The 25571-nt window shown below is 35.7% G+C and overlaps 3 protein-coding genes and 1 long non-coding RNA gene across 8 annotated transcripts; 2 read left to right on the forward strand and 2 right to left on the reverse strand.

Moving 5' to 3' along the window:
- Nucleotides 1-1385: 1385 nt before the first annotated feature.
- Nucleotides 1386-9987, forward strand: LOC110787091 (glutathione gamma-glutamylcysteinyltransferase 3). Of its 2 annotated transcripts, XM_021991665.2 has the most exons (8): nucleotides 1388-2225; nucleotides 5700-5856; nucleotides 6412-6650; nucleotides 7099-7262; nucleotides 8096-8147; nucleotides 8438-8665; nucleotides 8769-9263; nucleotides 9658-9987. In XM_021991665.2, exons 1-8 carry the CDS (start codon nucleotides 2148-2150, stop codon nucleotides 9721-9723), a joined length of 1479 nt encoding a protein of 492 aa, XP_021847357.1. In that variant the 5' UTR covers nucleotides 1388-2147; the 3' UTR covers nucleotides 9724-9987. The 2 variants fall into 2 exon arrangements, with proteins under 2 accessions (XP_021847358.1, XP_021847357.1); XM_021991666.2 differs by lacking the exon at nucleotides 5700-5856 and having other exon boundaries at nucleotides 1386-2225.
- Nucleotides 9988-14578: 4591 nt separating this feature from the next.
- Nucleotides 14579-16329, reverse strand: LOC110787046 (uncharacterized). 3 transcript variants are annotated; one of them, XR_002533017.2, is made up of 3 exons: nucleotides 15910-16329; nucleotides 15573-15809; nucleotides 14579-15347 (listed from the first exon to the last, which is right to left on the reverse strand). It is a non-coding gene; the product is annotated as an uncharacterized lncRNA (long non-coding RNA). The 3 variants fall into 3 exon arrangements; XR_002533018.2 differs by having other exon boundaries at nucleotides 14580-15347; nucleotides 15573-15771; nucleotides 15883-16329; XR_002533016.2 differs by having other exon boundaries at nucleotides 14581-15347; nucleotides 15573-15771; nucleotides 15910-16328.
- Nucleotides 16330-18228: 1899 nt separating this feature from the next.
- On the reverse strand, nucleotides 18229-19002 carry LOC110787065 (uncharacterized). The gene has a single exon (XM_021991630.1). It carries the CDS (start codon nucleotides 19000-19002, stop codon nucleotides 18229-18231), a length of 774 nt encoding a protein of 257 aa, XP_021847322.1.
- A 228-nt stretch (nucleotides 19003-19230) lies between these two features.
- Nucleotides 19231-25470, forward strand: LOC110787089 (glutathione gamma-glutamylcysteinyltransferase 3). 2 transcript variants are annotated; one of them, XM_021991664.2, is made up of 9 exons: nucleotides 19231-19548; nucleotides 21063-21219; nucleotides 21692-21930; nucleotides 22038-22201; nucleotides 22950-23001; nucleotides 23372-23596; nucleotides 23685-24194; nucleotides 25187-25263; nucleotides 25374-25470. In XM_021991664.2, the coding sequence occupies exons 1-8, from the start codon at nucleotides 19294-19296 to the stop codon at nucleotides 25247-25249; spliced, it is 1665 nt and encodes a 554-aa protein (XP_021847356.1). In that variant the 5' UTR covers nucleotides 19231-19293; the 3' UTR covers nucleotides 25250-25263; nucleotides 25374-25470. The 2 variants fall into 2 exon arrangements, with proteins under 2 accessions (XP_021847356.1, XP_021847355.1); XM_021991663.2 differs by having other exon boundaries at nucleotides 25187-25470.
- Nucleotides 25471-25571: the final 101 nt, after the last annotated feature.

A 25571-nucleotide genomic window follows, 5' to 3' on the forward strand; every position in this document is an offset into this window, starting at 1 on the left:
GATTGCCTTTGCCCTTTACAACTCCTATTTCTTGGACATTGTAACATTTTTTTCCATTAGTAAACTTTCTTGGTTTTCGTTTCTACGATAAATAGTACAGTAAAAAGAACTGGAGAAATACTAAGTATGCAAATCTAATTCTACTAGTACAAAATATATTACTCCGTATAAAAAAAGCTTACATTGTGGATTTAAGTATGCTCCCATGGCATGAAATATAAAATTCAAATACGGTACGACTTGTGTACAATAGGTCTCATGTTAGATTCTTCCCCGCCCCTATTTGTAATTTATATTGCCCTCGTGGCTCATTCGCACGAAAAAAAAAAAACTAATATTAACAACTTTAAGTCACCAAAGGGTTATAGAGGATGTAACACCTTAACTGCGTGTGAACTTTTCTGATCATTTGGACTAGACCTGATCAAGACGAGCCCGACCCGCCCCGCCCCGCTCGAATTTTTTGCGGGTTTGGGCAGAATTTTCCGGGCTCGGCCCAATCCGACCCGATTTTTTTTGGAGGGCGGGTCTGGGAAACACAAAAATACACTTTTTAGTTATAAATTTGGTCCGGCCCGAAAATGGCCTGAAAATCCCGGTATTTTAGACCCGAAAATAACGGGTATGGGCACAAATTTTTGGCCCGAATCTTGGCCCGGCCCGGCTAGACATAGCAGGTTGATTTTTTATGCCCAAGCCCGGCCCGCCGTTTGATCAGGTCTAATTTGGACAGAAGAATCACTGGACCGTCAAACGGAACCTAGCATTGGCATAAAATTATTCATACTTCTCGAAAAGGCTACATATATCCTCAGGATTATGAAACCCTTGGTTGTAATTGGTCTAAAATTTCAAATTTCATGTGGGATTGCTATTTTAGATTTAAATTTTAACCCCATGTGAGATTGTTTATGTGAAAACAACCAATAGGAGCCCATGATATGTTACTATTTGGTACCATGGGGGTGCATATAGCAGCTTTCCATACTTCTGGTGTAGTGGTGAACTGCTTTATCCTTCTCTGTTTCCTACGACTATTTTTGTTTTTATTAATAGTGTCTCGGTATTCGGTAAGAAGAACCCGTCCAAATAGGATCCTACTACATGTACATCTAGTGTACAACACATCTTGTACACCATGCCTTACTATTGGTTGAAATGACATATTTATTGTCTTTCATTCTCATTTTTTAGTGGGTTTGATGATGTGTCAACAAATTAATGATGTTGTATAAGATAATCTTGTATACTAGGCTTACATGAGGCTTTTTTCCGTCCAAATATGCAACAGCCTCCTTTATTGCATGAAAAATCATTTTCTCCTCCACATTCTGACCCCACTTTTCAATAGAGCCGGCCACATTGTTGAATTTCACACCAATCAGCAATCACACACACACACACACAATTTCTTTCGAAAATTCCCACTCTCTTTCTCCTTTCCTCTCCCCTCCCCTTGTTCACCGACTTCACTCCAACAGACAATTTTCCCGGACTTCCTTTTTCTTACTCCTATTCAGCTTTTCTTTAAGTTTAGTTATAGTTATTTTCAATGGACTTGTTCTCTCTTTTCTCTTTTCTCTTTTTTGATGCAAGCCAGGAACTAGAATAGATGTTCTACCTTTTCTCTTTGCGCCATATTCACAAACACTTGGTGTGCACTTCTTTTCTTCAATCATATTTACAACATTCACACCTTTTCTTTCCACATTTTCAGCTAATTCTACTACCTTTTGTTTCCACTTTTTCTTTAATCTTCATACCCTTTTCTTCTTCATCATCAAATTTCTTACTCCCAACAAAATCTTCATTTAATTTGACTGGATTCTGGTTTTTTTCTTCAATTTTTGCATAATCCGGGGAATCATTTTCTTGATCACAGGAAATAAATAAGAAACAATAGGTTGCTAGCACGTTATCTCGGTGAATATTCTCACTGTCCCACTTGTGTTGTGTAGTCGTATTTTAATCTCTAGTGTACTCCACTCGTTAGTACGGACTGCGTATCAAATAGTCTAACTTTTTCTTTTTCTTTTCTGGAAAATAATAAATTCCCAATTTTCAATCAATAGCTGACATTTTTTCGACACTACAACATTAAAAGCCGAGAAAATTAATTAATTTGGTGATAGCATCTGGGCAAAACAATGGCAGCAGTAGCTGGTCTGTACAGAAGGGCGCTTCCGTCGCCCCCTGCAATCGAATTTGCTTCTCCAGAAGGCAAGGTTAGTTCCTCTCTCCTCTCCTGGAATCTTCTCAATTTGTTTGTTTGATTTAGTGAACTGTGAAATTATATGGAATTATTATTTTTTGCAGCTGTTTTTTTTCTTTCTGTTTTAGTTGCAGTATGAAAATAAATTCTTTTGAGGGGAAAAGAAAATGCAGTTGTGCCCAATTTGATCAGTAATAGGGAAAGTTTGTATTTTTGAAAATAGTAGAACGAATCAAACATAATCGCATGATGACGATGTTTCATGTTTGATTAAGCAGTTTAATAATTAATTATTTTTTATGTAGCTGTCAAAAAAAAAAAAAAAAAAATTATTTAGGGTCATTGATTGTTTTATTGCATTGGTAATGCGCATTTTGATGCATGTTCAGGTTGCCCTTGATTAGTTATTGCAAATTTGCTAATTATGGTTAGGCCCTTGAACCCTTGTGGAGTAATGGTTTAAGTTTGCAAACTGTTTGATTGGTATTTATTGTAGTTGAGTGAGAAATCCTAATTCCATGATCATTTATTTGCTACGTTCATTTGAGTTGAAAAGAGGGAACTAAGGCTGATTTTCCGTCTTGCTTGTATGATTGCACCTTTCGTGTTACGGTGTTAGTAGACACTATCTTAGTTAGGGTTTGAAAGATAGTCTCAATTAGCAACTCGTGATCGTTTACCATCTTCCTCGATTTCCTTGTCAATTTGATGCATGTGTGGTTGGTGTTGAAACCCAATTGCTAGCTTCCTTTAATTCCTGATGTTATCCAATCCTGTTTCGTTTCTCTAGCTTTCAGAATTCAATTCCATTTATCTTCGAGCTAGCTTTTGCTTTCCTGCTTTTCATTATTAGACTTAGGTGAGTCCTAGTGGATTCGATCTTTACTAGCTGGTATGTTGGTTACTCTAGTTCTTTGTTTTAGGCGTTTTGTATGCAAAATTCCTATTTCAAATGGGTCCCGAAAAACTTGATTTGTTTTTCCTGAAACCTAACCTGACCAAACATGACCTGAATTGCCCGTTTTAGTCTAGTTCTCTAGAGACGCAAACTAATCTGACTGGTCTTGAACTAGAATGGTTTCCTACTCAAGCTAAATTGATAATAAGTTGGCCTGACATAACCTGACCCAAATCCCAACTTAAAAGGACATAGTTAGGAACTATTTTTGTCATATTTTGTTGGTAGAATATTGGAGAATTTTTTCAGTCTGAGTATGTGTAACAGTGGAAGGGACATTTTTTTTGACGGGGTGGAAGGTACACAATTGTATCTTAGTCTTCAAATGTTCCATGCTAAAGCTGGGTAATGAGTGACTTTCTTCAAATAATTGAGGCTAATGAAATTGGGTGTGTGACTTTTTTATGAGTGAAGCTTTGTTATTACCAAGGAAGCTGCCTCAATGCATAAAGCTTACTTGAATGGCGAGAAATTGTGAAGATAAACAACAAAAAGTCAAGAACCTGTTTTGGTTAAATTATCACTTGTGGACCTGTGGCGTCGAGGACTACTCAGTTTGGGTGCAATGGCCGCGAACACCTGGATATAGAAAACTGGTTAAAAAGTGAAGAAAAGTAAAACAAAAGAGTCGAGTTGATAATTATTTACGTGGAAACATTGTAAATGGGAAAAGCGGGAGAAATTTATCTCTCCAGTACACTGCAATGTTGACCTTGATATTACAATTTACAATTACTACCATGTCATTGAACTTTTTCTCTGGTTAATGTCAGATGGAATGAGGGAAGGGAGGAAGGTGAAATGAGAATTGTGCTGGAGATTGTATATCATTTTTATTCTTCGTGAGAATCTTGTTATAAGCCTTGATTTGTTGTTTTGTTTCTTAGTTGAAAAGATCTCTCCATACTTCTCCAGTTTCCTCAATCCCTTGTTAATTTAGTTGGAGCATTATACAATTATTGAGAGATTCTCACCTTTCTTTGCTGATCCTTCTATTTCTTGGTCAAGTTGTGCAAAACCTGTTTCTTCCTTTGTACTGCATTTTCAGAAAACATAATCTTCTTCATTCATGCCCATATATTTTTCTCTTGAGCTCATTGCTTTGAGTAGTAGCCATGGCCTCTAAGGCTCCATTTGTTTTGACAGGAAACACTTCCCTAGAAAATGGTTTTCCTATTTTCCTTTGTTTGTTTTGTTAATGGGTGAAAAACAATTTTCCCAAAGGTGAAAAATAACTTTCCCAAGGTGGAAAACATTTTCTTTTTGAAAAGAAGGAACGCCACATTTTCCTCCCTACTCCCGTACATTTCTTTTTATCTCCTCTTATCCATCTCTCCTTTCCACTTCCAATTTCCTTTTCTTGTAAGGAAAAACCAAGGGAAACTACTTTCCCCATGGTGTTTTCCCTTGAAAATTTCTTTCCATAGAAAATAATTTTCCTTTCTGAATTTTTTCCGTTGAAATATGCTTTAATCCTCCTCGTTCCGGTAACACTTTCCTATTTCTTGTCATCAATGGAATAATTCTTGTGAATTCAAACTTGTAAACTTGTTATTAAAGGCCTCTATTACTTTATACTAAAACATACATCATGAATGACACATGTCACTTCCTGGTGTAAAATTTTCCCGCTTAAAATATTTATCTTATTTTATTTTATTTTTATTCTCTACCATTTTTATAAACTATCTATATATGGAAAAAATATTAGTTTATAAATTATGGCAATAATAGATACCACGTAATAATAATTTTGCTAAATACTTTTTTATAATATTTTAGTCAAATCGGTACACTAATAATGGAAAATATATTCACTATATGTCGGTCAAATTAGCATATTACACATATACAATATGCATATTAGATGAATAAATTTAAACGAGTATGTTTTAAAAAAATTATAATTATGCAGTAGTTTGGGGATATTTAGTTTAATATTTTGTTAAAAAAATGATCATTATCCGTGTGTGCACGGGATCTAATCTAGTTAGTTGCTAGTTCCCTCCATTGGCAAAAATGTTACTTAAGGGGCGCACTCAAGGGAGGGACTTCCTTTCACAAATGAGGGAAAAATATTATGGCAAACCTATTTTACCCTTATGCATATGAATGTCTTTGAGCACAACATTTAAGAGGGGATATTGCAATCATCTTTAAGCTGTGTTTTGATTGCTTTAATAAAAATGTGCAAGTGTGCAACCTACTTTACTTCCTTAGTGTTTCCTTTGTCAACAGAGGAAATAACTATAATACACAATCTTAACATCTGATGAAGTATTAGACTGTGTTGTTTCAAGGCCGGTAATCTGTGTTCAAGTGAATTGCGAGTTTGTAACGCTAGGATGGTGTATTCTGTGACTTATCTCACTGACATCAACAGATCAATTATAGCTCTGTGATGTAAGACTTTGTGCAATGCTTGGAATTGGTGGTTGTCTATGCCGGGAATTCCTAGTGTAACCTTTATATGTATTCGTTGTATTTTATCTCTCATTTCCGTCTTTCATAAATTGTTCAAAATTGCAGAAAATATTTTCCGAAGCTCTTTGTGATGGAAACATGGAAGGCTTTTTTAAGTTGGTCTCGTATTACCAGACTCAGTCAGAACCTGCATACTGTGGGCTGGCTACACTTGCTGTGGTCTTGAATGCCCTAGCAATTGATCCTGGAAGAAAGTGGAAAGGTGATCTATTAAATTGTCAACTGACATTAAGAAGGATCAAGTGCTTAAAGAATCTTCTAGATCCCCCCCCCCCCTCACTTTTCTAATGCAGCCACTGCATTGAAATAAAGTTACGGTTACCAAGTGTCGATTTGGTCACGACTCTTGATCTTTAGCATGATTTACGTGCTTCAAGAGATACTAAGGGTATTAAAACACAATGTATTTGGTTAAATTTTCATTTGTTATTTTATAAGGAGTTTCTGGACTGGCCTCCACAAAGCATATTGTCAGTTAACTGTAATACTTAAAGAAATATAAGATGATACAGCTGCTACATCAGTGACTATACTTTGCTGCTAGGGGAATATTCTTTACTCATCACATATTCTATAGCTTTTGGCTAACGAGCTTATCTTATTTGATAACCAAGTCAAGTTTCTAAGATGAAATATGCAACTGATTTATATAGCGTCCGCTGATTTAAAAAGAAATTTGTTGTGTGAGCTTCTTGCACTTGCTTTGCATCGTTATTATAAAACATCTCACACGAGTTAAATGTTGAATTGCTGATAGGCCCATGGAGATGGTTTGATGATTCAATGTTGGACTGTTGTGAGCCTCTCGAGAAGGTTAAGGTTAGCGGTATCTCATTTAGCAAAGTTGCATGCTTGGCCCATTGCAATGGAGCAGAAGTTGACACATTCCGTACAAATGAAAGCACTGTTGGCAACTTTCGGAACTATGTGATCTCATGTACTTCTTCTGAAAATTGTCATATGATCGTCTCATACCACAGAGGATCTCTGAAGCAGGTACTCGATCCTTACTGCCACTAGTGAACTTTTGGAAACATACGTAGCTCATGTTACTTTGGCTGTCATGAGTTAAAGTTTATCTGTCAAGTTAAGTTGTAAGATAAAGTTAATTTTCATAAGTCTAATTCGAGATCCTTAAATATTTCTATTCTTGTTTATACCAAGGCTCTGTTTTCCTCACCTTTTTCACTTATTTCAAGTCTAATAAGTTCAGATAAGATAAGTTCTACGCCTAAATGTCTAATAAGTTTTGATAAGTTTAAGGCTAATAAGTCCAGTGCTAATAATGATCATCTTTTATATTGGGTATGTACCTTTATCCGACCCTAATACATGAGTCTGAATAAAATAGTTCTCTGATAGACTTAGTAGTTTGTGAATGTTATTTCCTTCTGAATCTAGTTAAAGAATGAAATTTGTTACTTTTGTTTTTGGCACTTGGCAGACAGGAGGTGGTCATTTTTCTCCAATTGGAGGTTATCATGCTGGAAAGGATATGGTTCTGATTTTGGATGTTGCTCGTTTTAAGTACCCTCCTCATTGGGTACCCCTCACATTTTTGTGGGATGCAATGAACACTATTGATAAAGATACTGGTCTTTATAGGGGGTATGTGCACGAACCTGCTCTATACTTTCTGATCTGCTTGCATAATGCCCAATTTTGTGGGATATTTTTTATACGTACACTATATTAGTGGGTACCCTCTATAAGGATTTAGAAGTCATCATCTTGTGATTGTCTGTGTTAATGAATAATGGCTTCAGAAATCCAGTCCCCATCCAAGTGATAAGTTGACTTAGGATTTGCACCTGTGTTCTGAAGATGCTGATTCTTCTTGAAATATTTAATGCATGGCAGGCCTTTAAATCTCATTGCTAGTATATGCTATTTCCTTGGAAGAGTATTTTGCAGTCTTAGGAATGCTTCTCATTTGATCAATAGCATGGTTTTAGTTGTCAATAGCAATGCTCTCAAGGATTTAGTTTGTAGCTGGATGTATAGTATGAAGTATGAAGTATGAAGTTAGTCTCAACAGAATATTGGAAAATTATACTATTGTTGTTGGATACACATGAAATAGATTTCTACATGCGGGGCATCAAAGGCGAGCTTGCTTCTTTTCAAACGGGAAAGTTTACGTTTGATTAAAGTCACCCTCGAAATACTAAGAAGATCTCAGGGGTTTCCTTATCCATTTTCTTGCCATCTTGTGATGCTCAACCTCTATGTGTTAGTACCTTCTTCTATCCCTCATACACTGCTTTCCAACCACCTGCACTATGCCCCTCACCCCAAGGCACAAGAAAAAGCAATAGGCGTAAAGAGAGGAAGTTCTTTCTTCAATGGTTAGATATGTCATCACTGCCGAAAATTTTAATTGTTTTAGCTTGATTTCATTGTGTTTGAAATTTCGTAAGCCTTATATTTATGGTTTTCAGGTTCATGCTTCTGTCAAGGTTTCAGACGGCATCATCAATTCTTTATACTCTGGTATTTTGTTTATTATCTTTTCCTGCCTAAGTGTTTCATGAAACTTTCTTGAATTTTCCAGCTTGTTTACCATTCTTTGAGTCCATCACAATAGATATATTTGTTTTTTTTTCCTTGAACAAACTTATAAAATGAAGGAATCATGTTTTGCCTAATGTTGTTTGTGGTTTATAGTATCTGGCAAATTATTAAAATTCTCTTAAATCATTGTTACCCTTGCATCTGTTTTTTCTGGTGTTCTGCTGGTCTACTGTAGTATTGGAGGAGCTGAACATTTGTATTCTTTGCAGAGTTGTCGTAATGATGGCTGGGATACTACTGCTAAGTACTTGAGTAAACAACTTCCACAACTTCTATCTTCTGAAGAAATTCATAACATTCAAGATATGCTATCTGTTATCGTGACATCAGCTCCTACAAATCTGAGTGATTTCATCAATTGGGTTGCTGAAGTTCGAAAACAGGAGAATGGGAGTAAACTTGTTACTGAAGAGGAACGGGGAAGGTTGGTTACCAAGGTTGGATTTTTTTTCTTCTTCTATCTTTGTCCTTGTTCACCGCTTTCTCGTAGTCTTGTTCAGTCTTGTTCTTTTCCACTACATAATTTCTTTTGGCTTTCAGGAAGAGGTGCTGAATCAAGTACGAGAGACTGAACTGTATAAACATTTATCTGGATCATCTTACATGCGCAATGCAATCTTGGATCGTCACCATTCTTTAGATACAATTGCTTCTGAAGTGTGCTGCCAAGGTGCTCAACTTTTGTGCGGTAAGGTTGGCTCTTGCAATGAAATCAGTTTGAAAACAACACAGTTGAGATCCTCAGACTGTGACAATGTTGAGTCTGTCACGGTAGTATCCGCTAAAGTTACTGCAGAAGATGCTGTTTGTGGAACAGAAATGCTGGTCCCAAGCTGCCCAAGGAAGTCTGGCAGTCCGTGTGAGTGTGGTTCAGATACTTCTAATAGGGAACATCCGTCGGTGGTTGATGGTCTAACCGTACTAATATTGGCCCTACCTCCTGATACATGGTCTTGTCTTAAAGATGCAAAGTTGCTAGAAAATTTTTGTGGTATAATATCCTCTAATAATCTTCCGGACTTGCTCCAACAGGAGGTAACTACTCTTTCTTAAATCTTAATATAGATTATTTATATGTTCCCTTATAACTTCCTGAGTAATTGGAACGTTTGAAGACTGAACTCATCATTTCAAAGCAAATATAGCTTAGAGTTGGTGTGTGTATATTGAGGAACATTAGCAAATTGATAGGAAAGCCGAAAGTGTTATTGATCTTTTAATGTTATGCACACATATTGAGAGAATGTTAATAATTCCTCCATACTTTGGCATTCGTTTGTAGTCTGTCGAAAGGTCTCGGCCTCCTGTCAATGATTCGTAGTTTTATTTACTGAACTGTGCTGTTCTATCTTCTTTTTTTTTTTTTTTTGAAAGATCTAACTTAAGAAGCCTAAAACCATGTTTGTTGTTTGGTGGTGATTTGTTGCAGATACTGCATTTGCGAAAGCAGCTGTATTTCCTTGTGGCTGATGTCTGCTGTTCTTCGGCATGCTAAGATAAATTGGTAGGAAAGTACGATTAGCAGTTCCGGAAAAGAAAGTTGAGGAACTTTCGGCCCGTTTGGTAGCTGGTGATAAATGGTGGGAATGAGAATAAATCTAAGTGTTATTTGGCAAGAAAAAAAATATCATGATGCCCATGGTAATGAAATTTTGTATCAAACTTAAATGTTTTTCTTTATAAATTTGCATTCCCGCCTAATACCACTCTCCAAATGGTAATAGAAATTTATAAACAAAAAGAGATAATTTTGAGTGAACGAGCATTACCATGGGAATGATTATTGATTTTCCTTATAAATTTACGTACAAATTCATTCTCATTGACACCACAGATGCTTTTGTGTCAGGCGGCCTGACGCGCGAGTGGGCGTCAGACCACGCTGACGTCAGCTTAATTGCCCACGCGCGGGTGACTTCACGCGCGTATAAATGCTGAATTTCATTTTTCTCCTTCTCGTTTTCTCCGTCTAACCCAAGCTCTCCTCCTCCCACCTCATTTTCTCTCTCTTCCTCCCCCACCCCATTTTCTCTCTCTTCGTCCTTCCACCACAAGAGAAACTTCAACAAATCGGGCCAAACTACAACCTCAACAAACGGTACTCTGCTTCTTGCGATGGTGGCTGCTGGTGGCCGTCCCAGACTACAACCTCAACAAATCGGGCCAAACTCTTCGATCTAGAGGAGATTAACCCTAACTCGGCTTCTTGCAATGGAGACGGAGACGAGTTGATGGCGACAGAAGGAAGGAGGAGATTCGCGGGGAGATGGGAGGAGGAGATCGCGGGGAGCAGAGGCGGCAATTCGCCTCCTCACAAAGCTGCGGCTGTGGTCGGTTGGTCGCTGCGGCTGGTTATTGTTGGTCGTGGAGGAGCAAACCAGTTCATAAGATGGTTTCATGTTGTTTGTCCAGATATTTGATTGCTTTGTTTATTAAATTACTGGACACAAAAGTGGGGCTCTTGAGATAAAGTCATGAAGAGATCTTGCCATCTGCAATTCATGATGTTGCTAGAACATTTGGAGAACCATGGGAACTTGATTACTCATTGTTAGTCTAAAAGCATATTATGTAAATTAGTTATAGTTTTCTCATATTTAGTTATGAAAATAAATAGTTTAGTTATAGTTTTCTCATACTGTATTTAGTTATGAAAATAAATAGCTTAATTACAATATTTTTGCATATTAGTATATTTTTGTTGTAATTAGTTGAACATACTTCCGTTTTAGTTAAGAATAATAATCGTTTAGTTAAGAACCATTGTACGCTAAAAAAAATAACTAAAACCAAGAAAATCATTACTAAAACTAAGAAATTTTAACTAAAACTCAAAAAAATCTAAAAGTAAAAAGTACGTGACTAAAACAAAATTATTTTTAACTAAAACTAAATTAATCTTAACTAAAACGAAATAATTCTTAATTAAAATAAAATTTATTCTTAACTAAAACGAAATTATTTTTAACTAATTAGTTTCAATATTTCACTAATTAGTTTCAATATTTAACTAATTGGTTTTATTACTTAACTAATTGAATTCCAGAGCTTAACTAATTGGTTTCATTGTTTAAACTAATTTATTCCATTGCTAACTAATTGAAGTAATTGCTTTATTAATTGGTTCATTACTTAACTAATTAGTTCATTTGCTTAACTAATTAGTTCATTTGCTTTACTAATTGGTTTCAGTGCTTAACTAATTAGTTCAATTGCTTTACTAATTGATTTCATTGCTTAACTAATTTAGTTCAATTACGTTACTAAATGGTTCTATTGCTTAACTAATTAGTTCAATTGCTTCACTAATTAGTTCTTTGCTTTACTAATTGGTTCCATTGCTTACTAATTAGTTCAATTGTTTAACTAATTGGTTCAATTCCTTAACTAACTAGTTCATTGCTTTACTAATTGGTTCTACTGCTTAACTAATTAGTTCAATTGGTTAACTAATTAGTTCAATTGCTTTACTAATTAATTGGTTACATTGCTTAACTAATTTGTTCCATTGCTTAACTAATTGGGTCAGTTGCTTAACTAATTGAATTTTAGGCTTAACTAATTGAATTTCAGACATAACAAATAATTTCCATTATTCGATTTAATCTTAACTAAAACCCTATTATTCTTAACTAAACCTAAGAAAATCATCACTAAAACTTATAAAATCTTAGAAACACGTGACTAAAACTTATTAATTCATAACTAAAGCTCCGAAAATCTTAACTAAACTTCTTAAATCATAACTAAACTTCTTAAATCATAACTAAAACTTCTAAAAACTTAACTAAAACTTCTAAAATTATAACTAAAACTCATAAAACATTAACTAATTGCTTTCATTGCTTAACTAATTAGTTCCGTTGCTTAGCTAATTAGTTTCAATGCTTAACTAATTGGTTATATTGCTTAACTAATTTGTTCCATTTATTAACTAATTGATTTCGGTTCTTAACTAATTAGTTAAGCAACGGAACTAATTAGTTAATATGCTTAACTAATTGATTCTATTGGTTAACTATTAGTTAAAATGCTTAACTAATTGGTTCCATTGCTTAACTAATTGGTTCTATTACTTAACTAATTGGTTCCAGTGCTTGACTAATTGGTTTTGTTGCTTAACTAATTAGTTCCGTTGCTTAATTAATTGAACTTCAGGCTTAACTAATTGGTTACATTGCTTAACTAATTGGTTCTATTACTTAACTAATTGGTTCCAATGCTTAACTAATTGGTTTCATTGCTTAACTAATTTGTTCAAATTCTTAACTAATTAGTTCGATTGATTAACTAATTAATTCAAGTGCTTAGCTAACTAGTTTCATTGCTTAACTATTTAGTTTAAATGCTTAACTAATTAGTTCGATTGATTAACTAATTAATTCCAGTGCTTAACTAATTGGTTTCATTGCTTAACTAATTGGTTCAAATGCTTAACTAATTAGTTCGATTGATTAACTAATTAATTCCAGTGCTTAACTAATTGGTTTCATTGCTTAACTAATTGGTTCAAATGCTTAACTAATTAGTTCGATTGCTTAATTAACTAATTGGTTCCAGTGCTTAACTAATTGGTTCCAGTGCTTAACTAATTGGTTATGTTGCTTAACTAATTGGTTTCGTTGCTTAACTAATTGAATTTCAGGCTTAACTAATTGGTTCCATTGCTTAACTAATTGGTTCTATTACTTAACTAATTGGTTCTAGTGCTTAACTAATTGGTTCTGTTGCTTAATGTAATACCCCGAATTTTTAAAACTGGATTAATTATGCTTAATTATTTTTATTTAGCTTAAAATCGTTTTAAATCCTAAATTTAAACTTTATTTTAATTAACGAAGTTTTATTTCGCTTGAATTTTTAATATTGCTACACGATTTTTTTTTTTTCAGTTTATAATTTAATTTTCATATTTACGAGCTTAACGAACTTTTTAAATTTTAATTATTTTCGGATTTCTAAATTTATTTTATTCGGAAACTAAATTAATTATGTAACGTTCTTATTTTATACGAAAACTAAATTTATTTTTCGTTAACGATATTTTTATAAAGAATTATTTTAGCTAAACATTTCTATTTTTAGTAGTTTCCTAAAATAGCAATTAAAATTCAGAAATTTGCCTAACTAGTGAAAATTACTAAAATGTCTTTGAAAGAGCAAAAAGTTCCATTTTTCTTCTTCTTGCATCTCTCCACGTATTTCTTCACTCCCTTTCCTAAAAATGAGTCTAAATTCATGCCTTGGGGAGCAAGGACTTCTCCTTCTCCTTCTCCTACACTCTACCTATTTACAAATTAGGAAACTCATTTTGAGTTTCATGAACAAAATCAAATCAATTTGACAAATTCACTTCCATCTTGTTTTTCTCTGATTTGATCATCCACCACCTATTGCCCAACCACACAGACTCACCACCTTGCTGCCTCGACCACCCTCCTCCACCGCACGCACCACCACACCCCTCGCCCTATCCTCCTCTCCTTCGCACTCCCCTGCTTCCCTTTTCTCTCCTCCTTGCGCCGTCGGTGTCAACCACCACCACCTCCAGCCACCTTCAATCACCATACCATAACCACCATTATCGCCACCTCAATCACCGTCCAACACCACCTCAATCCCTCGACCACCACCGTACCCCACCGTACTCCCCCTATTTTCTCTCTCTCTTCTCCTTCGCGACCCACCTCCCCTGCCTCCCCTGTTTCTTTTTCCCCTGCTCGATGCACCACCCACGCAACAACACCACTTCCCGGCCACCTCACTAACCCTCCTAGACCCACCTCCGCCTCTCAACCCCGACGAGCTTCTGTTCCGCCGCCCAGAACCGCCCAACCATCCTCAAACTCCTCTGCTTTCTCTCCGTTGCTCGACCTCCCTCGCCCCTTCCGTGTTGTTCCACCGCCGCGAACCAACCACCTTCACCATCACCGTCATGCTCCGGCGCGGTCTCGCGCTGCTGCGACACCAGGGTCGCCGCCCAGCCGCCCCTCTTTCCTCCCCTGTTCATGCTCTGTTTCGCACTCCCCTTTCCCTCTTTGGTCGACTTTCCAGAAACCAAAAACCCAATTCATGACTCTTGCTTCCTTGCTCTAATAAACCCAACACAAAGGTTGGCCCAATACTATTATTTGGGCTTTGGTAAAGTCTTTTAACTCCCTAATATAACAAAAGTATAACTTTAAAGCAATAATTCTTAACTAAAACAAAATAAATCTCAATAAAACAAATTCAATTATAACTAAAACAATAATCGACTTAAATGAATAAAAGTTTAACTAAACCATTTTATTTCTTAACTAAATACAACAAACATATAGCTAAAACAATAATTGAGAACATATGTAACTAAACCATTTTATTTTATAACTAAATATAAAAAATATGTAACTAAAACAATACAATTTTTAAACTAAAACAAAAATGACTTAAATATAAAATAAAGTAATCAAACAATTTTTCTCATAACTAAATATAACAAAAGTTTAACTAAGACGAAATTATTAACTAAAATGAATTAATCATAACTAAAACAAATAACAACACCACCAAAGCAACATGAGCTGACACTACTCTTCAAAGATTGCATCAACAACAACTAACAACATGAACCAAGTAATATCAGCAGAGGCGGCGACAGAGCTGCCACCGCAGACCACCAGGCCGCACCGAATCGCCGAAACCAAAAGGAGGATATCCTCCTGAAATCATACACCTTATGATTTATCAGATGCTTGCCATGATTTCTGCATATGAAACAAGAGCATATCAGACCACCTTCTTACTACCCTTACGAGCTTTTAAAACACTATTGTGTTCTTGGAGACTGGTTCGGGAAAGACATTGATTGCTGTCATGCTTCTTCGAAGTTTTGCTCATTCCCTTCACCGGCCTGCACAGTCCAATATTGCCGTATTCTTAGTGCCTACTGTTGTTCTGGTTACGCAACAAACAGAAGTCATTGAGATGCATACGGACTTAAAGGTGGGCAAGTATTGGGGGGATATGGGTGTTGATTTTTGGGATGTTGCTACTTGGCAGAAAGAGCTTGATCAACATGAGGTCCTTGTAATGACACCAAAGATCCTGCTTGCTGCTTTGAGCCATACTTACATCAAACTGGACAAAATTAAAGTTTTAATATTTGATGAATGCCACAATGCCAAAGAAAATCAATTAAGAGTAAAGTGTAACCACAAAACCACAAAGCTTAACTTAAACAAAGCAAAATCGAACAAAGCCAATAAGATCGAACAATGCAACAACAAAGACGCATTGTATTTGATCAAAATTTAACCAAACAAAATCACGAAAACAAAGGAAAAATTGAAAGATCAGACAGACCTTCTTCCGAAGATGATGATGCTATATGAGGCACGCCATAATCACGATCTGTGTAACTAGGTCTAGCATTATTTCGTTCACCGGAACCCTAACTTCTCGTCGGAACCATAGCTGCATCTGGAGACGACAACAAGGCCGAGATTACATCTCGGGAGGAGCTTTGACCTTCCATTTTTTCACGCAATCCTAACCAAACAACCTGAAATCGTCCAAATTTTCGACAAAATCCAAATCAACCTAATATAAAAAATCAACAACGAAAATCAAGTTATAAATCAAATATTTTTTCTTCTCAAAATGAATCACTTACTGAAAATTCAGAAGAATCTCAATATACCTAAACATAACTTCAAGAGTCAGAACAACTGTCGCCATGGAAAGGGAGAGGCGGAACTCGCCACCACCGCGTCTAAACTCTGCGAAACTCCTACTATCACCTTCACCTGCTTGTATCTCCTTGTCCGACCAGCCGAAACCAACCGCGCCTCCATTGATGTTGTAGGGTGTAAAAAAAAATCAATAATTAGGTTTTGGAAATCAAAATTAGGGAAATTAAAGATTTCCAGAGGAGCAAAAAAAGGAGAGAGTACCGGAGACGGTGTAGATCGTGACGGAGATGAGGACGAGAAAGAGGATGGAATTGTCGGACGCCATCGGAGAAAGGAGAGAGAGAGAGACGGAGGCGGAAGGAGAGAGAGAGGGGCGGAAGGAGAGAGAAAGTAGCGTTTGAGGTGAACAGTGATTTCAAAATCAGGAAAATGAATTGGCAAAGCGGATTTTATATGCGACCCGATAAACAACCCACGAATTAATTTCGACCCGCGAAATTAAGTTTGACCCGCGACATAGGGTGGTCTGACAGAAAAAGACGGTCTTTTTTGAAAGTTTGTATTGACACCATTAATGGCCGGCTACCAAACGGGCCGTTTAAGTTTTGGAGTTAGTGATGTATGTGCTCATATTGAATGACATGGAGAAGCTCCTGTGTAAATTTTTTTTTTTTTTTTTGGACAGCTAACTGGGTAAATTTTGTATCATCATACTCTTTGTAATTTGTATACTTATAGTTATCGATCTGTTCCATAATGCCATTGAAATACATTCATCCTGCTTGCAGATGAGCATATCTGATTGTTGGTCTGAAAATGCTGTAGCTGTTGATGGAAATGTTTATCTGATTGTGTTCTATATCTATACTAACAAGTACTCCGTATTCGTTTTGCTGGAATCGTAAACTGAGAAATCATCCAGTTTCTATCCTAATACTATAATCGACACAAGTTCAGAATTGTCAACTGAATCAATTTACAACACTGTCATACATCGTTACTCCCTGGATATAAACGTTAGAAGACCAATACTTGGTACTCTCTCCGTTTCTTTTTGTTTGTTACGTATTCATTTTAGGGTGTTTCACAATGTTTGTTACGTGAGAGAATCTTTCCTTTTATAAACTTATTATACCCGTCTTTTAAAGTTGCTACTTTTATTGAGGGTTTGGGATTTTAGTGCGAGTATATGATTTATATAGGGGTGAAATTTAAAAGTTGATAAATGTACTCCGTATAAAGTAGATTGTGAATTAGTGTTAAAGCGGGAAATGTAGTACGAGAGGTTGAATTATCGAATGTTGGAATTAAATGGTGATTTGATGTTGAATGAGTAAGATAGAATGAAAAAAGTATTGAAGCTGTAAAAATAAGTAATTCGTATAACAAACCACAAAAGGAAAAATTGAAAAAATAAATAAATAAATTTGTGGATGAAAGAGGGAGGAGACACTTGTCATATAATAATCAATAAGGTGGAGGTGACACTTGTCATATAATAATCAATGGTTTTCCTTTTTAAATACTAGGTATAGATTGGTCCAATTTTTTCAACTCATTAAATATTTTTGCAATTTCTCAAGTATGTTAAGTTAGCAATGTTTGTGCTTTTCCATTATTGGTTCATTTTGATAAACAAAATAATTTTATTGGTTGTTGTAATGATTAGTGGATTGGGGTTTTATTTGGGTTTATTTTTTTAATTAAAAAAAATCTTTATTATACGTTAATAAACGTGCAAAAGTCCAAACTTAACAAACAAAAAGAAACAGAGGGAGTATTTGGTAACTGAAATGAACAAGAACAATGCATAACGATTGTAAAAACACTAGTCATTGTAAAAACGAATGTCAAAAAACAATTTAACCATCAAACAACACCACAAATTTATAATTATATAATGTAATGCTTAAATTAATTATCAGATAAACATGCTTAAAATCTTAAAATGTCTGATTGTTGCTCTACAAAATGTAACTACTAAGTATAATTAAGAATTCTACTTCTAACGTGACTGTTACGTATAATTATTCAACAGAATGACAAATTCTAAACCAACTACTCTAAATCAATAACTTAAAAAAATAAGATCAATAACTTAAAAAAATTACATGGTGATCGAAAGTCAGGACGACAAGCCATAGATCTATTTAATTTGGAATTATATAAGAAAACCCTAACTATTCAAAAGAAAACACCATATATATCATACTCAAACAAATCTAAAGAGTATTAGATTTATTTATTTAATATTCCTAATAAAACCAAAAACTAATTAAAAAAAAAAAAAGCCAAATTCACCATGTAAACGAGGTACCCTTTTTCAATTATGGAATGGCTGGATAATTGAACAGACCATGAGGCTCAAGTTGCTTGCACAATGCCAAGTATGTATAAAGAAGCACCCGATTTTTGGCCCCGGTTCGATGAATATTAGTATGCTTGCAAAAATATTTAAGTTGATCCAAAGTACAACACCCTATAAGTTGACCTAGCAACAAAAACAACCAATTGATTGATTTCTTCTTCTCAGATAGTATAGGCTTACAACTATCTTCTTGTCCACAAAACTTGCACGTAGGAAGCTTAATCGCGGTCCATTGCTCGGGTGCACGGTCGTGCCAATCCTCTAGCCCTTCCATAACAAAATTAGCAATCCCTTCAAACTTGTCTTTGACATCATACTCAATACTATAACTCTTCTCACACTTTTTGCATTGCACTAGACCAGAAATCATTAGTATCCCATTATCTAACAAATACTTCAACGTATGAACCGTAGCCCGTCGGTCCGTAGCCCACGGGTATGGGTTCGGGATAGTCTCACTCTTGACTACCCTTCGTCCACCCTCGGTTCCGGTTCCGATTCGGCCGCCCCGTGTCGTGTTACGTCGACCACGTTGCGGCCTAGATGAGGCCGCATGCTTAGAAGGGAGTTTCTTAACGGGTTCCGGTTCTGGTTCAGGTACCGGAGTAATAGGGTTTGGAGAAGGAAGAGAGAGCGAAAGATCAAGTTTTGAATTATTAGCCTCATCTTCTGCTTGGTGAATTGCGTCAATGTACTTCCTTTTTCTTTGGGTATGTTGGTTATCACCCTTCATGGTCGTAACAAAGAAGCTAAGGATTCAGAAAGTATTTGATTTACAATTGAAATTAGGTTGTTGTTGTAGGAAGAATTAGATATATATTGATTTTTTTTAAAAGTAATTTAAATTCAAATTAGTAAGAGTCCTCATTTAATTAGAGATATTGTTTGACAAAAGATAAGCATGAAATCCTAACAAGATTATATTCCTAACAGTTAACAAAACGAGTCAAATATTTAAAATAAAAGAAGGGTCAACATTAAACATTTACCCGCCATTTAAAATAGGTAACAGACTTCAATTCAAATGTATCCCCTTGTGCACAGCGCACAAATCACAATCGGAAAAACATCCCCCAGATTCCCCTTTCTTGAAAACCCTAATTCCCAATGTCAATCCCTGTGTTTTTACCAATTTCAAATTCAATCGAGTAGGAAAAGACCAATAGCGAGGGCTTCAGTTGCTGATCAAAATCGACAAACAATGGCGGCAGTTGCTGGTGTTTACAGAAGATCACTTCCTTCTCCACCTTCCATTGAATTTGCTTCATCGGAAGGAAAGGTGAAATTCTCTCCCCTCAATACATTTCATCGTTGATTTTGATCATTAATTGTGGTATCTGCTTGATTCTGTCGACTATGAATTTACAGATTGTATGATTTTTTTTTAATTTCATCTATTGTAAATTGTGAGTAAGCGTGAGAACAAAAAAAGATTAAGCAGAATGTTTTTGATGTTCAGACTTCAGAGTTAATTTTTTTATTTGTGAATGGTAGTAGAAATTTGATCATTTTGATTATGTGGAAGGAAGGTATGAGAGAACAAAGCTTTGTTTGTAAATATGGGTAATCAGTTGCCTGGGTCTTGGTCTGCAGATATTACATGGTAAATTTTGGGAAGGCGTGAATTTAATCAAATGAATTAGGGTATATGAAATCGGGTGTTTGATTTTGTGCAAGAGAAGCTTTTATTGTAGTGTGAGGAAGCTGTGTAATGATAAAGCTCACTCGTACAGTTCAATAATATGAGAAAGGTAAACAAAAAAGAACCTAAGTTGGTCAAATTGTCACAATGTCAGCGCAAATGTCTTAAAGACAATTGAAAAAATTTGGAGAGTGCATATACTTTTTAATCTTTGTCACTTTCTTGTGTTGACTTTGATTTTCCAATTGCTGAATGTGAGCACCTAAGTGATAGAATGACAACAAGAATACGTGCTTGGAGTTCTATAGGAGACTACTTTTGGCTGGGGTCAGGTGACAGTGTTGCCTAAGTCTCGGGAATTTGTAGAGCTTTTCTATGGCATCGAACTCTGTCTAGTAATGTAATGCTCTCCGTGCTATAGCATGAAAAAGTGTTTGTAAACCTGAGAGTGCTAGTGGCTTAGGCATAATGAAGATTGATTCGTGGAATAATTAATGCAGCCGTAGCAAAGCATGTATAATGTATTGCCTGTAGCTAAAAAGCAAGACACTTTATGGGTAAAAATCTGTGGTCTAGTGCCTGAAACACTTCAGCAGTTGTTCTTTGAGTGCATGTATAGCAGGAGAGTATCACTGTTGGGTTCGTATCGTTGCTACTTCTCAATATTTGCAGGGGAAGATCAAATGGATAAAAAACAGGAGCAAATTCAAAAAGGGATATTTTGCTGTTTATAATATCTGGTTGGTGAGGAATGATTCTTTTTCAAACCAAAAAGTTCAGTCATTCAGTGTATAGAGGTGTTGACAGAAATAATTCAAAAGCAAGTTATAGGGAGAGTTCTATGAATAATCCTCAGGAAAACAACAAAGCACGATAGACATTGGTGTGTTAATCTAGAGTGTATAGATTTTAGGTCAGTTGGTCTTGTTGGTTGTGCTATGATTTTGGTGACTTGCTTGTCTTTGACTGCTTAGGTTTATGTTGTAATATGTATTTTTTTGGTAATATGATCTTACTTGCTTAACAAAAAAAAGGCAGGGAAATATTTGGTGTCTTTACCTGGAAATTCTCATGTAGCCGACATATTACTCCATTAATTTTTATGTTATTTTCTCTCATTTCTAAGTTTCAAAGGACGTTTGAATTTGCAGCAACTCTTTTCTGAAGCTCTTCTTGAAGGAAACATGGAAGGCTTTTTTAAGTTGGTGTCATATTACCAGACTCAGTCAGAACCTGCATACTGTGGGCTGGCTACACTTGCTGTGGTCTTAAATGCCCTTGCAATTGACCCTGGAAGAAAGTGGAAAGGTGATCTTTACATTTCGATACTGATATAAAGAATAATAAAGTGCTAATTTCGATACTAAATGACTGAAAAATATTTTACGTTTACCAAGTGTTGATTTGTGTACGACTCTTGATCTTTGAAACGAGTTGTTGGCTAATAGTGATGCTATGGGTATTCAGAAACAATTTATGTTCCACTGGTTCTTTCTGGCTATGTTATTTCATGAAAGCATACTATTGGCAAGATGACACTGCTGTTATTTTAGTGACCATGCTTTGCTGATATGGAAAACTTTATTGCTCATCACATTATACGGAGTAGTATATTGCTATTTGCTAATGATCCCGTCATATATGGCGGCCAACTCAAGTTTTTAATTCAGAAGATAGTCACGGCTCATTCATGTAGCATCTTTAACTTCGTAAAAATTCCGTAACGTGAACTTCTCTGCTTTATTGCTTTATATAATTAAAATGGATTACATTTTAATAGGTCCATGGAGATGGTTTGACGAGACTATGTTGGATTGCTGTGAGCCTCTTGAGAAGGTTAAGGTTAGTGGTATCTCATTTGGCAAAGTTGCATGCTTGGCTCATTGTAATGGAGCAGAAGTTCAAGCATTACGTGCTAATGAAAGTACCATTGAAAACTTCCGGAAATATGTGATCTCATGTACTTCTTCTGAAAACTGTCACATGATTGTATCATACCACAGAAAATATCTGAAGCAGGTACTGAGTTCTAACTGTCTCTAGTAAGCGTTCAAACTACATAGATCATGTTAGCTGAATCTGTTAAAAATATGGCAATTCTTTTTATTTTGTTGTTATTTTGCCAGACAGGAACTGGTCATTTCTCTCCAATTGGTGGCTACCATGTTGGAAAGGATATGGTTCTAATTTTGGATGTTGCTCGATTCAAATACCCTCCTCATTGGGTACCTCTTACAATTCTATGGGATGCTATGAACACAGTTGTTGAAGATACTGGACTTCATAGAGGGTACGTGAACACTTGTTCTGTAAGTGATAGGATGAAAGAGATACATATCTTTATCACGTATCATCTGGTTCTCTCTGCAAAGTTCCTTGTGATTACTAGCAATAGGCTAATGGTTTCACAAATTCAATCCTCACCCAAGTAATAATTTGGCTGGAGGACTTACAGATTGCGTTCGATATCAATGCATGGCTGGCCAGGTGGCCATGGAATATCATTGCTGGTGATATATTTATGATGTCTTCTTAGAAGAAGAGGACTTCATGTTTTCAGCACGCTAGTCATTTGATCAATAGCAGGTTTTTAGTAATCATCTCCAAGGTTCTTCGAGCCTTCTGAACTGAGTGCTGGCTCATCTCATCATCTTTGGGCATAAAACATTAAATTTGTTATTGCATATATCTAGTTAGTCTCATTGGAGAAACATACATTTGGGTGATTTCAACATCTTTAGCTTGCTGTTATTTATATGGGCAAGTTTACATTTTTATTAAATCACCGTTGGATTATTAAGAGTCTCCGGGTTTTCTCTCCCCCACATACAAATTCTTTCCATCTTGATATTACCATCCTCTGTATATCACTTCAAGAAAAAATTTAGAAGAAAAGAAAAGAGAAAAGAAGAGAGTCAAAGGGACAATAGTTTATTCTTTCATGTTTAGGCATGACACCACTCACCAGTAAAGCTTAAACTGATTTTGCTTGATCTTAAAAGCTTTGACATTTTATTAATACGAGACGATATTGTCAGGTTCATGCTTCTATCCAGGCTTCAGAGGGCACCATCAATGCTTTATACTCTGGTACTATGTTTTTTTCCCTGTTCCGCTATTCCTCCCTATTTGTGCCATCAAATTTCTAATGCTTTCCTTGCCTGTTTGCTATATAATCAATGAAATTTTATCAAATTACATGTATATATTTCAACATGAGCCCTAAATTGACGTGTCAATTAGAAGTAGTCTTTTTGTTTTACCCTTTCGTGTAGAAATTAATAAAAGTTGAGAGGAGTCGTGTTTTGTCTAATGTTGTTTTGTGGTTATAATGATTTGCAATTCATCAGAAACTCTCTAAAGTTTCTGTTACTCATTGCTTTGTATAATTTTTTTGATATTTTGCTGGCCTACTGTAGCATTGTGGGGCTGAAGTGCTGAACATATAGTTTTTCTGCAGAGTTGCCGTCATCAAGGCTGGGACAATACTGCTAAGTACTTGTGTAAAACGATTCCACAACTTCTATCTTCTGAAGAAATTAATAACATTCTAGATCTGCTATCTGTTATCTTTACGCCAGCTCCTGCAAATCTGAGTGTTTTTATCAATTGGGTTGCTGAAGTTCGAAAACAGGATGGAAGTAAAGTTGTCAGTGAAGAGGAACGGGGAAGGATAGCTATCAAGGTGAAAACTCAACCACAATTTGTAATTGTTCAACCCCTTCCGATAGACATTAGATTTTCATCTATTTGATTCTTTTTATTTATTTTAGGAAGAAGTACTGAAGCAAGTGCGCGAGACTGAACTTTTTAAACACATTACCAGATGGATTTTATCTGGGTCATCTAGCATACACAAGGCAATTTTGGATGGTCGTGATTCTTTAGATAAAATTGCTTCTGAAGTGTGCTGTCAAGGTGCTCAAGTTTTGTGTGGCAAGGTTAGCTCTTGCAATGCGACTTGCTGTGAAACAGCGGAATTGAAATCCTCAAACATTGACGATGTTGAGTCTGTCACTATAATCTCTGGTAAAGTGATTGTGAAAAATTCTGAGTGTGGAGTAGAAATGCTGGTCCCATGCTGTCAAAGGAAGGCTGGTTGTTCGTGTGAGTATGGTTCAAATACTTCTAACAGAGAACATCCATCAGTAGTTGATGCTCTAACTGTATTAATATTGGCCCTGCCTCCTGATACATGGTCTAATCTTAAAGATGCAAGGCTGCGAGATAATTTTTGTGGTATAGTATCCACCAACAATCTCCCAGACTTACTTCAGCAGGAGGTTTGTTTATCTCTCTAGTCAATCCTTTTTTGTTTCCCTTAGAACTTCAAAGTAGTAGGAACTTGTGTAGGGTCATTTCTGCAATGACATAATTTACAATTATTTTGGGACTTGAGGAACAGATCCATAAGATTCGAATTTCAGAGGTTTACAGTCTATACTGATAGTCAGATGGGCATCTCTGTTAGCCATAAGATATGTCATTATTCCGGCTAAACGTCAGTTAGTTTCATGCACACAAAGGATTAAACAGTGAGATTAAATACCCCTTTTCTGATGGAATAATTCTTCGACATAAACTGCATATAAGTAGAAAGTTAGAAAGATAGCTGATGAGTGTTGTGTGTTGGAAAACTAAGGTTGTAAGTAAAGTCTTTAGTTTGATGTTTATTTGGAAGTAGAGAGAGTATTAGTGAGGGAGAATATAATGATACTAACTTCTATTGCAATTTTGGAAAAAAAAATCTACTGTATGTTCTGAAGAAAGTATGCAATGAAATTAAAGTTTGTGGTTTGAAAGATAAAAACCCAACGACGACATTAGAAAGCAGATAGAATTTCAGGCTATTTGCAACACTATTTTTCACAAGTAGAAATGTAAAACTATCATTACAAAATGGTAAACAAAAATAAATTTAATTTGCATCTGCGTTGGACATTTTGCCTAAACAAATCCATCTTCTCCCTCCTCTCCCCCGTGCCCTCTGCAACTTTATGTGAATTTCTTGTTTGCTTTGATGCACAATAGTTACTGATATAGTATGATATAAGATTCATGCATGATTTCACAGCCCATAGCTTTAATTTTGTAGACGTTTGATTTTTATATTGACAGTAACCATCACATTATCCTCCTCTGATCCCCTTTATGTAGTGTAGAAGTCTTTTCATTTTGGTATTTCTCATTACTAGTTTTGTTTGGTATGTCCCTTTTCCAAGATCTTCTTTGGTATATAGACTCAGCAATTTTGTGCGGTTGTGAATTTTTGCAGATACTGCATTTGCGAAAACAACTTCATTTCCTCGTGGCTGATGTCTGTGCTTCTTGGACATAATACGTTAACTACTGGTGCCTCTTTTCTTCTTACTTACCCTTTACAGCAGCTGTTTTTTTAAAAAAAAGGAGAGATTTGATGAACTTGACCTTTTAAAGTTATTGATTGATATGTATTATCACAGGGATCAACACATGGGAAAATTCTGTGAGGATTTAGAGAGATGACGGAAATTGAAAAACCACAGCGTTTGTCAAATTAATAATCATTGTCTGTGTTTACTGATAGTTGTCTTTTACATAAACTCAGAGTTGTACATTCCTCTTGACACATACTCCGTACAAAACAATTTATGCACACATATACAAAACGAGGAATGGAA

The sequence above is a fragment of the Spinacia oleracea genome, chromosome 6, assembly GCF_020520425.1.
Source record: "Spinacia oleracea cultivar Varoflay chromosome 6, BTI_SOV_V1, whole genome shotgun sequence".
Classification (NCBI taxonomy): Eukaryota; Viridiplantae; Streptophyta; class Magnoliopsida; order Caryophyllales; family Amaranthaceae; genus Spinacia; species Spinacia oleracea.